General features: G+C 46.2%; 1 protein-coding gene across 5 annotated transcripts in view; it reads right to left on the bottom strand.

Moving 5' to 3' along the window:
• Positions 1-12,688, bottom strand: part of SDK2 (sidekick cell adhesion molecule 2) — a 446,383-nt gene extending 433,695 nt beyond the window's left edge. For all 5 annotated transcript variants that reach the window (XM_053295774.1, XM_053295769.1, XM_053295771.1 and 2 more), the window contains exon 1: positions 11,529-12,688. In XM_053295774.1, the coding sequence (XP_053151749.1) occupies positions 11,529-11,610 (82 nt within the window). In that variant the 5' untranslated portion in view covers positions 11,611-12,688. The remainder of the gene's footprint in view (positions 1-11,528) is intronic.
• Positions 12,689-15,167: the final 2,479 nt, after the last annotated feature.

The raw sequence follows: 15,167 nt of genomic DNA, 5'->3' as shown, positions 1-15,167 counted from the left end.
TACAGGTAGATTGCAAAGTTCTCAATGTTGGGACAATGCAGCACAATGGGGATAAAGGTAAAGGGTGTCGACTCCTGGCGACCACAGAGCCCTGTGGTTTTTCTTTGGTAGAATACAGGAGGGGGTTACCAATGCCTCCTCCCATGCAGTATGAGATGATGCCTTTCAGCATCTTCCTATATAGCTGCTGCCCAATATAGTATCAGCAGGGATTTGAACTGGCATCCTTCTGCTTGTTAGTCAAGCATTTCCCCACTGTGCCACTGCACCCTTATTTATCCCACTGGACAACGGGGATATGAGTGGGCAATTTCCATGTTAGGTCAAGACCAAAAGGGGAGAAATTCCATTTCTGCTCATCCCTCTATTTTGAAAAGTTAGTCTAGGGAAAATGAAGAGGAGCCTAATGCAATGATCTCTTAAGTGTTTGCCCAGCCTGGCAGATAGATGCAGGTGGGACTTGGGGGACCATCAGTTCTGTAACATATTACCCTCCTGACAAACGCTACATTCCACTGTGGATAATTAGCAATCGGCCCTGATCAATAAGTTATTTTTGCCCCAGGTAATTAATAATTACATTGTGTAGCTTGCAATAATTAAACTTTCAGCACTCCTTGCAGGACAGTTGTTTTGACTTATTTCTTTTTTTAAAGAAAAAACCAACAACTGCAGGTAATAAAACTTTTCACTCCTACTCAAGGGGAACCATTAGGGCAGTGGTTTTCTCTCTTTTAGGATTTTTGCTGTTTCTCTTTCATTCTTTTGTCTCCCCTCTCTGCCCCCCTTTGCTTCTCAAGCTCTTATCGATCAGCCTTTCTTTAGCTGACTGAATCGATCATGCAACAAAAGATGGATGTCAGCTCAGATCTTTGTAGGAAGATGCCAAGCTATTGTACCCCCTCAGCTTCCAAAACACAGACTCATAAGCGCGTGATGGAGCTCCCTGAATTGGAACCTGCTAATACAAATGAGACAAAGTGAAAACAACAAAACCAGCATGGTGTTTATTAGAAGAGGCTTTTACCATCACCACAGGAAAAACTATATTTTTGCAATATTTTGACAAGTCTACATTTAGTTACATGTGTGGTTATATAAGGCATCATACCAACAGATTACTCTTTTTAACGTATTGCTTTGTTTCCCCCCACCATACGTAAACAAAAATTGCCAACAGGGGTCAGCCAGGCCTAAGTCCATTGCAGTGCCTTTTGTTTGGTTGAAATTTTGTTGCTATTCCAAAAATCTGAAAATAAACAGGGTGGTTTTTTGTTTTAAAAGTCCATCCAGTCGACCTCTGAAGCCCCTGCCTCAGTACCCACTTTTGTGAAGGCAGAAGTGACAGCAAAAGATGGAAGGCACTCCTTTACCCATGGCACCACTTTAGATTCCCCATCATGCCATGCCTCCTGACTTTGTTTCGGGGGGGGGGGGGGAGCATGGCATGGCATGATGGGAAATCTAAAATGGCACTTGCAAATAAAGAAAGCATTCTGCCACTGCCATTGGTGTCTATCAGCGTCTGGTAAACCTGCCATCGCCCAGTGTCCGGTGGTGGGAGGAAGGGCGCTTCTGCAATGAGCAGATTCTTCAGCACTGCTGTCTGCAGCCAGAGCAGCAGCAGCAGCAGCAGCAGCAGCATTTTAGATTTCTCACACCATCGCTCTAGCTGTAGGCAGTGAAGCTTGAGGAGTGTTCGCTGCCCTTCCCAGGTGCGCTGGAATAGTGCAGGGAGTTCAACAGATGGCCTGAGTCCGCCTCAAACTTTTCCTTAATTTGCTTAATAAACATGTGATTTTAAGAAGGTAAAAACCTGAAGTCAAAAATCTGAAGTATATTTTAAGATTCCCAAAGGAATGGCCTTGAAGCACTTCTTTGGTGGTTTTCTTTTAAAAATTAGGTTATAAGTATAAGTTTAAAATGTCACAAGTTACTAAGAATTTAGGGTACTCTTAAATATCAGTTCAATACCAGTAGGAACCTATTATTTACCAATGCCACACCTGAGGACTATATGACACATTACAGAGACAAACCTGAGTTTTGAACAGAGTACAAACACAACAGGAAACTAGCCGATCAGGGCTACTTGACAAGTGTACTTGTATGAAACATATGTGTTATATTCATACTTTATTACACCTTTTTAATAATATTTCTATCCCTCCCTTTCCTCACGGAGCTTAGGGAGGGCATACCAGATTCTTTCCTCACATACTTTATCCTCACAACAATCTCTGTGAGATTGATTAAGATGAGAAAGTGACTTGTCCAGATTCACCCAATGAGCTCCATAGCTGAGTAGGGATTTGAACCTCTGTGGGTCTTAGTCTGACACTTAGTCTGGCATCACATTGTGCACCTAAAAAATGTAATGCGTGAAGTGGCCCTTAAATTATTTTTCCATGGGAAACTGACAGGACCGGCCCCAAAGGCACACACATAGCTCAGAATGCAGCAATGAAGTGGATAAATCAACAAGTGTCTGGAGAAGAACAAGACAGATAACATTTTCAAAGCAAGGCTTGAGTAAGATGTGAACACATTGATCATGCTCAGCTTAGAGATGACGGATGGGGAATACAGTAATGAGACTCAACTACATATAGGACCATTATGAAGAGCTGCTGTCTCCATGGCCACCAACAAGCCAATATGTGGAAATGGCTGAAGCTGCAGGAAGGCAGAATTTAATTTCATTACTGGGGGAGACACTGTGAGGATAGTCAGGGAGAAAAATATTCCCAAGAGAGATCTTTAAGAACTAGCTGTACCCCACCCCCCAAAAAAAACACCTTTCAGGAAAAGTTAGACAGAGTTAATTCTTCTGTTCCAAGAATGAGCAACATGGCCTTCACTTCTTACAATCAACATGGAAACATAAAACAACATATGGCTGTTTCACCCAGCTGTCTCCAAAACCATTCAAAAGTATTCTTCAATAGGATTCCATGTTCCAGTCATTAGACTGGAAAGGAAAGCAGCCTAGTTACTCCAAAACGAACACAGAGTCCTTCACCCCAATCTGACTGTGCACAGATAGCCTCGGTCAGATAACTGTGATAGCACAAATTGGCTATTTGGGGGAGGAGAGAGCAGGTGTGGGTGTGGGTGTCTAGTCCTCCCTTCCCTGTCCCAAGCAGCTGTTCAGCACCATCACCAATTTTCTGACCAGGACTGCTGCTGGATTAGGTAAAGAATCACACATGCCGTATTTATTTACATGCATAGCATCTCATTCAGGGGGATGAGTATAGCCTTACAAATAAGTCAATGAAAACTACTAGCCCTGGAAAAAAAAATAGTAGTCTTTCTGTCCATTGTATATGTTATGGTGGCACATCAAAAGTCAAAGGAGAAACCCCGCCCGCACTTCCTTCCAGTTTATAGAAACTTCCTTAGTTGGCCACCTGGAAGCAATTCTTACTTTGCCAGTAGGCAAGTGCTATGGCAAGCCTGATAGTAATGTGACATCATTGTACTTTGTATTTCCCTATTTCCTGCAAGCAGTAGCCAATAAACTGAAGAAGAGGCAGGGAAACACTGAATGTGATGATATCAGGTTGTGTTTTACTAGATGTTTCAAAGGATATACATGAGGGGAGAATACTTGGGTTGGCAACAGCCATGCACGTCGCCCCCCCCCGCCCCCCGCCAGCAATAATACCTAATAGGTCCTCAAATCTCCAAACAATTTAAGAATCCAATAGAAAATTTACTGTATTTCAAATAATAGGATTCAAATATGGTGTTGTTGCTACTTCCTCTTCACCTGTTCCCTAAGCATATTTTTGTTATATTTTAGTTGCAGGAGACATAACATGAAACAGCACTGCATTACTATTAGAAAGCATGATTCATTAAACAGTCAATGTGAAAATCAAATGAAGTACCTTACGCCTTTCATTGGCCAACACACAATATTTCCATGAAACAAATGCTACAGTCTTTTAAACAAAGATGACAGAGGCAGGAGCTTCCAAAATAAACCGGGAAAAGTTCATAAAATGGGCATAATAGCTTCTGACGCCTGAGAGAAAACACAATGCCAGGAAGCCCAGGAGACAGAAATTCAAAGACAAGGAGAAGAAGAACTCAGCGAGTGCAAGTGAATCAATCAAAGAGACCGTCACAGTTTCTGACACAGGGGCCCTTCTGGATAATATACTGCAAGTTTATCTGTTATGTTCTGGACTTAATTATGGAGAAATTATAGCCTAGGTGCAAAGAAGAGGCAGCGTTAAGAGCCAGGGGCACTGAGAAGGCGCTGGCATCATCAGCTGCTGGAAACAATGGCCATAAATTTAGAGGAGAGAGAGAGTACATTGTGGTATGTGCCCTGGCTATTACAAACCCCAGGGAAAGTGTCAGAGGCTCCTCCGTAATAACAAAACTAGCTTCTTCAACAGGGAATGTCTCCACAGAAGCAGTGCTAGCCAGAGGCTTGAGGTCTCCTGTACAGGTTCAGAGGGCCAAAGATGGTGAAATAGTTAGAAACCTACGGATACAGATTCATAAATATGTGAACTATTATCCATGCCAAGCAGGCTGCTCTGGAATGGCCCCTTCATTATTCATTTAGGGGCAACTGAGCATGGATGCTGAGGCCCGCTTCATAGCCCCCATTACCACAACACCAGAGCTGAACTGTATTCCTGCATTTGTGACAGAACTACTTTGCAACCTTAGTCACACCTCTTCCCTTTCTCAGGATTTCTCCTCTCTCGTTTTCCCTCACAAACCCTTTCAAGGCAGGCTTTCCGTTTGCTCTGCATCTGTGCAGCACCACTTGGCACAAAATAATGAATCAGAATCGCAAGATGCAGCTGTAATTCATAGGCTCGTCATTAGGAACATGGAAATTCCATGCAGCAGACTTCCCCTGTAACCTGGAGGGGGCAGCATACACAGCTGCTGGGCACAGGCATCCCTATGAAAGATCTGATGTGCATACCAACTGTTGCAAATATATGCTCAAACAGCAGGACCAGGCATCTAGCTAAGGGGATTTCCAGATGGCAATAGAGAGCAGGATCCACAAAACTTTCACACAAATTCCAAGTGAGATCTTACTCACTGTACAGATGCTTCTGTGCTGCTTCCTCTATCTTATCCTTTGTACACATGCCATTTGTACACATGCTAAGCAGGGATCTTGTGTGATTTTCACAGCACCATCTGCTGGCCTGCTTTTGTGTTCCAAGAATAACCCACCCTTTTCCTCAGCTGCCAGAAAAGTAGTAATGGAAAAAGTGGGTTATTCTCAGAATTCAAGAACTGGCCAGCAGGTGGAACTGCGAAAATTGCACAAGGTCCCTGCTCAGTGTGTGCACTCACAGAATGTATGCAGACTGTAAGATCACACTAGGATGTGGATGCCTGCAAGGGCATCTGTATGGTAAATAAGATCACATTTTGAATTTGTGTGAAAGCTTTGCATATCTCACAATTCATTGCCTTATGGAAACCCCTTAAAGTAAGCCATTTTGCCTCTTCTGCCTTTCCTGCTTTATTATGTCTTTGCATACATCCTTGCAGGCCCAGATACTAGATCTATTGCCCTTCCCACACATAACCTACTCCCTTCCTGTAGTATTTAGCATTCCAAACAATTGAGCTTCCTACATCTCATACAGAGAGAGGGAAATTAAGTTCCTAACTGAGCTTATGTCATTCAAAAATCTAGAGTTGAAAGTTGCCCATCTTTCTCCCTAGAAGTTCCCACGGTGATTGTTACACACAAGTACAAGGAGGGAGTGGCATGTATCATTTACTCTGGGAAAGCTGTTTTGTCTGAACAAACTACACAGAAAGAGGAGCAAGGCTCATATCCAGCATATGTATGTTAAGTATTAAGCCTCATTTTCTCCTTCTGTGAAATGGGGGTAGTAAAATCACCTCTCCATCACTGAGCTGTAGGAAAGATGACTGACCAAGCTGTTGGGGAGACAGATTACAAAACGATCGTCCCAGTTCAGACAATCTAACAAATCATGAATGAGCCAATACATCTGTGCTCTCTCTCACTCTCATTTCCTCCTCTCACCATGCATGGCTAAAAGGAAAGCTTCTTGATTTTTTAAACCACAGTTTCCCATGATGTCTGAACCAGGAAACTGTAAGAACACAATAATATAAAAACAGCCCTGCTGGATCAGGCCCATCTAATCCAGCATCCTGTTTCACACAGTAGCAAACCAGATGCCTCTGAGAAGCCCACAGACAAGAGATGAGGACATGCCCTCACTGCAGCTGTGACTCCCCTGCAACTGGTATTTAGAGGCATCTTGCCTCTAAGGCTGGAAGTGGCCTACAGCCGCCAGACTAGTAGCCATTGATCTGTCCACCATGACTTTGTCGAAGCCTCTTTTAAAGCCATCCAAGCAAGTGGCCATCACTACATCTCATGGCCAGAATTCCATAGATTAATTATGTGCTGTGTGAAAAAGTACTTCCTTTTGTTGGCCCTAAATTTCCTGAGCTTCGGTTTCATGAGATGACCCCTGGTTCTAGCATTGTGAGAGAGGGAGAAAAAGCTCTCTCTATCCACTCTCTCTAGTCATTGCATAATTTTATACACCTCTATCATGTTTCCCCATAGTCGCCTCTTTTCCAGACTAAAAAGCCCCAGATGTTGTAGCCTTGCCTCATAAGAAAGGTGCTCCAGGCCCCTGATCATCTTGGCTGCCCAATTCTACACCTTTTCCAATTCTACGATGTTCTCCTTAAGATACAGTGACCAGAACTGTACACAGTACTCCATATATGGCTGCACCATTGATTTGTATAAGGGCATTCTAATTCTAAAGGGCATTTTTATTTTCAATCCCCTTCCTAATAATCCCTAGCATGGAATTTACCTTTATGCTTTCAAAGACCGCCTTGAACCATTTTTGGAAGGGCGGTATAGAAATCGAATAAATAAATAAATAAATAACTAGCTGCCCATGACCCAAAGATCTCTCTCCTAGACAGTCACTAACATCTCAGACTGCCCCCCCCCATCAGTGTATACGTGAAGTTGGGGTTTTTCATCCCAACATGCATCACTTTACTCTTGCTTACATTGAACCACATTTGCCATTTTGTCACCCACTCACCCAGTCTGGAGAGATCAGTTTGGAGCTCCTCACAATATGTTTTGGATTTTACTGCCCTATATAGTTTAGTGTCATCAGCAAATTTGGCCACTTTGCTGCTTACCCCAACTTCTAAATCATTTATGAACTAGTTAAAGAGCACTTGTACCAGTATAGATCCCTGAGGGACCCCACTTTCACTTCCCTCTCTTGTGAAAACTGTCCATTTATTCCTACAAGTTTTAAGTGATATTTTTAAGTGATTCCTACAACCCAGGATATTAAATGGGCTCAAACTGTGGTTTGATATCATGATTTGTAGGGCTCAGTTAAATCACAGCTTTCCAGTTCAGATGGTAAAATATGGTTTAACAAGGAAGCTTTGCATTTAGCCAAGCACATGAGGAAAGGGGAGGAACACTTGCGTTCATCATTCCTTGCTTCCTTTTTCACAATCCAATAAGCAATGGTTTGTTGACTTGTCTAAACTGGGCCACTGTGCACAGATAAAACAATACTATATTAAAACATTAGTTCCGAAAAGGAGAGGGACAGCATGTTTTCAGCAGTGTATGCCTTACTCAGGTTGCCAACTGATCAGGGGTTAAAAGACAACTGTCCTCATTTGCTCCAGTGCCCTTAAAATCATGTTAACCTGCAGAAATCAGAAGGTGAAGCTTTTCATGACATGAAGATAAGCATTATCACCAGCTAATGTCTTCAGGTCAAGCTGCTATGAAAGCACAGGAACAAGAGGCTGAAATAAAAAACTGGCAGCCCTGCTACCAGGTGTTACCCCTGCTAAATGAGCAAAGAGGCACCATTTAAAGTGGTGACAACTTATATTTAGTAAGGGGAGAGCAACTCTCCCTTTTCAATCCAAATACAGCATTATTCTAGCAGCTGTTGCTGGTAAACCACTCTGACGATAGTTTTTTTTGTTTTTGTTTAAAACTGGTTTAACACTACAATCCATCAATCAATCACGCAGGCATCCAATGGTGCCCCAGTGACATGACCAATTTATATGTGACGACTGTTGTACAAGCACTCTTTGAATTCTTGCTTTGACACTAATGTGTTCCACAACTTCAAAGATGAGATGGGGTGCTCAGCTATGCAAGGGGGCGATTTAATACTTTGGGGGTACAACTGTTAATCAGATTTGCATCTGGACTACTGTTTTATCTCCCAGAGGATGCCAACACCACAAGGTAAATGTGATGTCTCGGAATGGCTGCACAAAATAAACCCTTTTGGTATCCCAAAAGTCTACTATAAAAAGAGAGCATCTTTTCCTTTCTTCTCTTTCTCATCACTCCCCTCCTCCTCCTGCCCTTTCAGGTAGTGTAGAGTTTCCAAGAGGCTTCATTGGCTCAGGCAACCAAATCAATGCTCCCTGCCCAAAGAGGGAGTCTATTTATGTATCTCATTCAGATAATAGAGGCCGCTGAAAATAGTCTGCACAGCACATAAGCATCCCGGAGGCAATTAGCTTATCGCCGGGTCCTGCATTGGCTTGTGGCAATCGCTGACCGTGGGCTGTCAACAGAAGGACACTCTCCAGTGACCTTTTTCAATGGCAAACCCTTCATTTGACTCACATTAGTGGGTTTTTCACAGCTAGGCTCCAACAACTCTGAAGAGGGAAAATGGGCAGAAGGTATCAGGTGCAGTGGGTGGGAGGGAGTGTTAGGTAGCTGAACTGGTAGCTGAACAACCTAACCACAGGAGCTCTTAAGTTACAGGGTCTTCAGTGGGAGGAGGTAGTCCAGTGCAACCCAGAGATGGTTAAGATGAAGTCTAACATTATAGCAATTCAAAGGGGGGGGGGAATACCAGGCAGGTTTTTCATTCCATCTACCTGAGATTATTATGCAGCACCTGCAAATCCCACCATCCCATTATGTGCATTTAGAGTTCTGCCAATCTCCCCACCCCGCCCCCAGTATCTACTCAGTGCTTGGCTTGAGCTGAGGCAAGTGGCTTGTACCTTTGCATTCACCCCCACTGTCCTACCTTTGCTGCAAAGCCTCTACATTCTGAACAGGGCTTTGCTATCAGACAACCACCAGCCTCCGGGGGAAATAAATCAAGCTGGACCCTAGAACTGTCTGCGTGCGACCGCCTCCTCCATTTCCAAACTCCCTTGCAGCCCCCACGAGGAGCTATCAACAGCCCCCACGGGTTCAGCTGGCCAGTGCGCCTGCTTGGCTACTATAAATCTCTTCAGGCTGTATTGTTATCTTGACAGGTCAAGAGATAGAAAATGAGGAGAGAGGAAGGTGCCTGGGTGAGATATACGCGCACTGTAAAACCTGCTCCAGTCATTTTAAAGCGGCTGTTTGGATAACTAACCAAACATTGGATCAGACCATGGGAGAGGAGGGCGGAGGGGAGCTTCTGAAACTTTAAGAGCCCAGAGAGCCTGCTAAAAGAGGGGAGAGAGAGAAGAGAGCTGCCGCCAGGGACTAGTAGCATGAGCAACCTTGCTTGGTGCAGTCAACTTAATTCTTTAGCTACTACATGCCAGATAGACAATGATTTAAAAAACAAAACAAAAGGAAAATTCGGAGCAGCCCTTTTTGATCCCCCCAATAACTCTCCACACGCACCAATTCGGTGCCTTCTTTGCAAGGCATCAAATTAAACGCCTGCTTCCCCCCCCCCACACACACACACACGCCCCCCTCCCTAGGCGTTTTGAGGTGCTTTGACAAACTGATGCTTTTAAAGACAGAAATAAAAGGTCGCCTGCAGTGAAAACAGAAAGCCCTCCGCTTCAGATTGTCCGGAGTTTGAGAATTAACCCTTTCATGCTAGGTGGGTGGCTGGCAAGAGAATGGCACGTCGCCGCGGCCATTGTCTTAAGCGAGCCTCTCTCTCTCTCCCCCCACTTTCTCCTCCCGCCCCGCTGGACTTCCTAGAGCGGGAGTTTAGCCAATGGATTCAGACACACCAAACAAGGCTGGACGTGAAGGCGGGTGGGAGGAAAGAGAGAATAATGGCCTTCGGGCGAAGGAAACACGCAGACGCACACACCCTTGCCGGCTGCCTTCTAGACCCAGCTTCGCTTCTCTGGACTGCCCTGCCCACCTGCAAGCAGCTTTTTCAAAGCTCCTTATCGCCAGACAACAGACTTTGGAAGAAAAGAGGTCACCCTTTTCAGCAACGGCGGCTACTTTTTTGAAAGGCTACCGGGCGCCTGGAGAAGTCTTGGTACCTTTTTCACAGGGACACCTCGATTCTTAGCCCAGCTTGAGGCTAGGTTTATTCTGCTATCAAGGCTGCCTTTTCTTTTGCGGGGAGAGGGAGGGCTCTCTCTTCTTCGCCTCTACAAACCCATTGGCCTGTCCCACGTGTTGCATTCTTCTGCCTGGGAAGTTCTTGGTATCCCAGGCAGCCAGCTTTCCATAGTGGCATGCGCGCGCGCACACACACACACACAACCCCAGCTTTCCACAATGGCACACGCAGGACAGACACACACAGAGCCCCTGAACATCGAATTCAGTTCTGACTGTTCGCAAAGGAGAACTGGGATGCAGCCAGCGTTTGAAGAGGACTCACACTCACGCGCTCACAAGACCTTGCCTCGCGGCTTTATTTTTAGCTAGTCAGTCAACCTGAAAGACCGGCAGCCCGATCCTGTGCATATTTACTTGGAAGTAAGCCCAGTGGAGTTCAAAGATCCTTGGGCTGCAGTCCTATTCACCCTCGCTTAGAAGCCAGTCCCATTGAAAATGGGACTTTCAGCAAGGCTGCCTAAGATGGAGCTGATAGTTCCATGCAAGCCTGCTTAGAATTGGCTGTGTAAATGTTCCTCCCAAGTGGAACAGATATAGTGCCCTTTCTGTTCAGTAGGGGTCCCCCCTTCGTTTCCCTCTTTCCTTTTTATCTTTCTCCAATCTCCAGAGTCTGCGTCTCTCTCTTCTCCCTCCTTCCCACTCGGCTTTGATCTCTTGATTACTTCTGAATAGATATTTCAGTCCCGCAAAGCGACCAGACGTAAACTTCTCCACAACCGCTCTTCTCCTCCTGGCATCCTTAAGCAAAACAACAAGCCTACTACTCCCACCACTTCCCAACCAAAGCACGAATCGGACAAAATTAAGGCTAAGAAAGTTGAGAATATTTCTCTCCCCACCACCATCACCACCCCACGCTGCCCTTTCCCAGGCGACGGGCTCCTATTCACAGATTACGAAGGATAAACTTCCTTTCAAGTCTCAAATTTCCCATTCAGACACGGAGTATGTTTACATCCGCGTGCCGCTATTAAGCAGTTGCTGGAAGCTTAAATCTCTGAGTGGCAATGAGTACATTGATTTGCATACTAAGTGCACAAGTGCAAGACTCTATTACAGCGTCCCATAAGCACTCCCGAACCCCAAATGCAAACGGAAGTGGGGGCTCCTAAGCCGAGCCCCCTCCTCCCAGGTTTACCTTGGGCGCTGACGGCAGGCGAGCCCAGAAGAGCGAAGATCGTGCAACACATTATCTCCCAGCAGCGGCCAGCCCCTGCCATGGTTACCAGCGAAGGAAGGGAGCGGGCTGGGAAGGAGGGGAGGGGACAACTTCTGCCGGAGTGGTTTTGGTTTGGTTTTTTCAAATATATAATCCCTTATTTTCCTTTTTCCTGCTGCCGGATCCCTGAGAAGACAGGGAGATCTGGAGAGGAGGCGTTTCTTCTTTCACTTTTTACAGTCTTCTTGGCTGGGTCTGAAGGAAAGCCACTTCGTCCCCCAAGAAGTCATAAACATGCCGAGTGAGTAATTACATCCAATTAAAACACCCCCGGCGAACTCTGCCCAAAAGTCTGAGGAGGAACGGGAAATGGCCAAGCCTGCCACAGAGCGATCATCTCCATCCTCTCCAGAGGTTTTGTGTTGGGGTTTTTTGTTTTTGTTTTTTTGCGCGCGGGGGGCGGGGCGGGCTTAAGAGAAGCGAGAGTTTTGCAGACACATTGCCCACCTCCCGTCTCGCAGTTCTGGCTCTGTTATCCTTGGCTGGGGCGCAGAACCAGCAGCCGCGTCGGAGAGAGTAACGTCGCCGCCGACTTGATCTTGTGGAGGTTCAACAGGGTGGATGGGAAGAGAAGGGGGACCTTGAGGGGAAAGGCTCCACAGAGCGGTGCTAAAAGCTCCGGGCTTCTCCAAAGAATCTACTTCGAGGAGACGAAGATGGAGATCGATCGCGACAAAAGCAAAGACTGACTCGTAGAGTAACCGGAGAGAGAGGGAGGCACGCACACGCGGGGGGCGGGGGCGGGATCCCAGACGGAACGAAGTTTTCTCTCGGCGGGCGGACGCTCCAGCTAGCTTGAGAGCGGGGGGAAAAAAGTTCTGGGGAGGGGGAATCCGATGTGGGGGTCTCTCCCCTCCCCGGTTCTTTCTTCTCAGCCCGTCAGACGAGCGATCCCCATCGCCAGAGGCAGCGGCTGCTTCTCTATAACGAACGCTCCCCGAGATCCAAACGACAAGCCGGCGATGGGTCTCCAAAGCCAGCCGCGGCGCGCTTCTGTTCGGGTGGCTCGCCGGCTCCTCCAGCGGGTCTGCTGCTGCTACCCTCCCGCTCCTTCGCTCGGTAGCGGAGTGAGCCGAAGATCTGGCATCAGCAGAGCCGGGAGCGGCGGCAACCTCAGCCCGAGGTAGGCGGAGAAAGAGAGAGGCCGGCAGTGCCACCTGGTGGCAGACCCTGGCCAGAGCGGACGACGGGCGCTCTTTGCGGAGGATGGCTCCTGGCAGAGCACGGCCATCAGGTTCAACTGGGCAGCGTTTAGGACTGTACATAAAACTTCCGCACCAAGATAAGCGACAGAGGCCTTCTTCTCTTAGCAACCTAGCGCTTCTGAAGCCCCCTTCAGAGTTTATGCCCAGGAGGGGTGTAGGTCCTGTGCAGGATCGGAATCCCATCCTCCAGAAGTTAGGTTTTACATGGGGCAAATAAAAACAGGTTGCTTATCTGTAACAGAGGACCCTTGAGTGATCTGGGGTATTCACACAATTTGGATACATGCCTGTGCAGTAGACCACTGGGGTGATTCTAAACCTCCGCACGACACTCTAACTCTGCCCACCGCATGTCTGTTGGGAAAGGCGATTGGAGCGTCACTGTCCTTGGTTCCTGGATGACTGCTTGCTCTTCATCAGTCATTGTGAGAGGAACTGGATAAGGTAAGTGAGAAAATAGGTAGGTAAAAGTAAGCAGTCAACAAGCAGCCCAAACATTCATCTTCCCAAAAAGTGGGGAGGACAGTTGGGATGTGTGAATACTCTGAATCAACAGGTAAGCAACCTGTTTACCTAGTGAGGAAATTGTGTTAGAATTTGTTTCAGAGCACCCCTGCCAGAATTAGCATCAGGGGAGGACCGTGGGTCCAACACATAGTGCTTGATGAAAGGGTGTGCAGAAGACCATGTGGCAGCAGTTCTAATCTCTTCCATAAGTACTCCAGAGAGATTGGTGGCAGAAGAAGCCACAGCTCTAGTAGAGTGTAGGGAGGTATGAGCCGGCTCAAAGTCGACTCGCCCTCAAACCAGATCGGTTCAACTCGAAGTTGAGCCAAACCCACTGGGATGGGTTTGGGATGGTTTTGTTTATTTTGACAAAAAAAAAAAAATATGGTGGACTTACTGCCATTGTGGGGCTTTGGACTTACTGCCATTTTGGGGCTTTGCTGCCGCAGCCGCGTGTCCTGTTCAGATAAAAAGCTAGGGCCCTCCGCATGTCTAAGGTATGTAATGACTAGCTCAGAATGTGGGTCACGGGGAAAAGCAGGCAGGACTATGTCCTGACTGATGTGGAAGTTGGTGTTGATTTTAGATATAGCACCACTTTGTCTTTGTGGAAATGCACGTAAAGTGGATCAGAGCATAAGGCACACAGTTCACTGACTCGACTTGCAGAAGTCACAGGTATCAAGAAAACCCTCTTAATGGATAGAAATTTAAGTGGTGTAGTAGCCAAAGGTTCAAAGGGCCTTTTCATAAGACAAGACCAGACTAAGGATAAGCTCCATTGACTGACTGGTTTCTGAACTGATGGATACAAGTTTTCCAAACCCTTCAGAAATGTTTTGGAGAGCGAGTGGGGAAAAACAGTTCCAGAGTCTACCCCACATGGCAACTCGAAATCGCTACCAGGCGCACCTTTAGGGAAATGTTAGAGAGGCCTGACAATTTCAGACTGGATAGATATGTAAGAATTTGCAGGATAGTAGCTGTGAAAGAAGAAAAGGATTACGCCCCTGCATATAGAGCAAACCACTGTCATTTTTAGTATAGGTTTTTGTTGTAGAGAACTTTTTTTAATTGAAGAACATTTGTTCTAATAAAGGATTCACTGGTTGTAGAGATATTATTCTCCAAGCAGTGAGTTTCAACATCCTGACATCTGAATGGAGAACCTTCCCATCGTACATTGAGAAAAGTTCCAGGTTCAGTGGTAAGGGTCTCCTCCTTCCCCTGGAGAGTCTTAGAACTGTCAGGTACCACGCTTGACAGTGCCAATTCAGAGTGATTATTATACAATAATCTTTGTAAGGCAACAATCTGTTGCATGGTGCATAATCTTGTTTAATATCCATGAGATCAGCAGAATGGGCAGAAAGAGATAGTACAAAGCCCGGTCCCACAGTAGGAGGAAGGTGTCTCCCATGGACCTTGAACCTGCACCTGCCCAACTCCCCAAGAGTTGAAGGTAGATTGAAGGTATTTTATGGATAGGCTCCACTCATGGGCATCAGATCAGAATGATGTGTCACTCTGCTCAAGGTATCAGCTTCTACATTGTCCACACCCTTGATGTGGATTGCGATGTGGTGAACCTTGTATTGTATGTACTAGTCCCAAATTTTCAGGGCCAGGCTGCACAAGGGGTGAGACACCGTGCCTCCCTGATTGTTCACGAAAGCGATAGCCATGGTGTTGTCCATCACGAATGGGACCACTCTCCACACTATAGGGGCCTGAAAGCTTTCAGTCGGAGGAAACAAGTTAGAAGTTCTAGTACATTTATGTGTAAGTGCTTCTGACTATCTGTCCAGGTCCCATTCACATGATGTGAGAGGCAATGGGCACCATT

This window comes from Hemicordylus capensis, chromosome 2, assembly GCF_027244095.1.
Source record: "Hemicordylus capensis ecotype Gifberg chromosome 2, rHemCap1.1.pri, whole genome shotgun sequence".
NCBI classification, from domain to species: Eukaryota; Metazoa; Chordata; class Lepidosauria; order Squamata; family Cordylidae; genus Hemicordylus; species Hemicordylus capensis.
The sequence above is the reverse complement of the archived record's forward strand: the minus strand, read 5'-3'. Positions and strand labels throughout refer to the sequence as shown.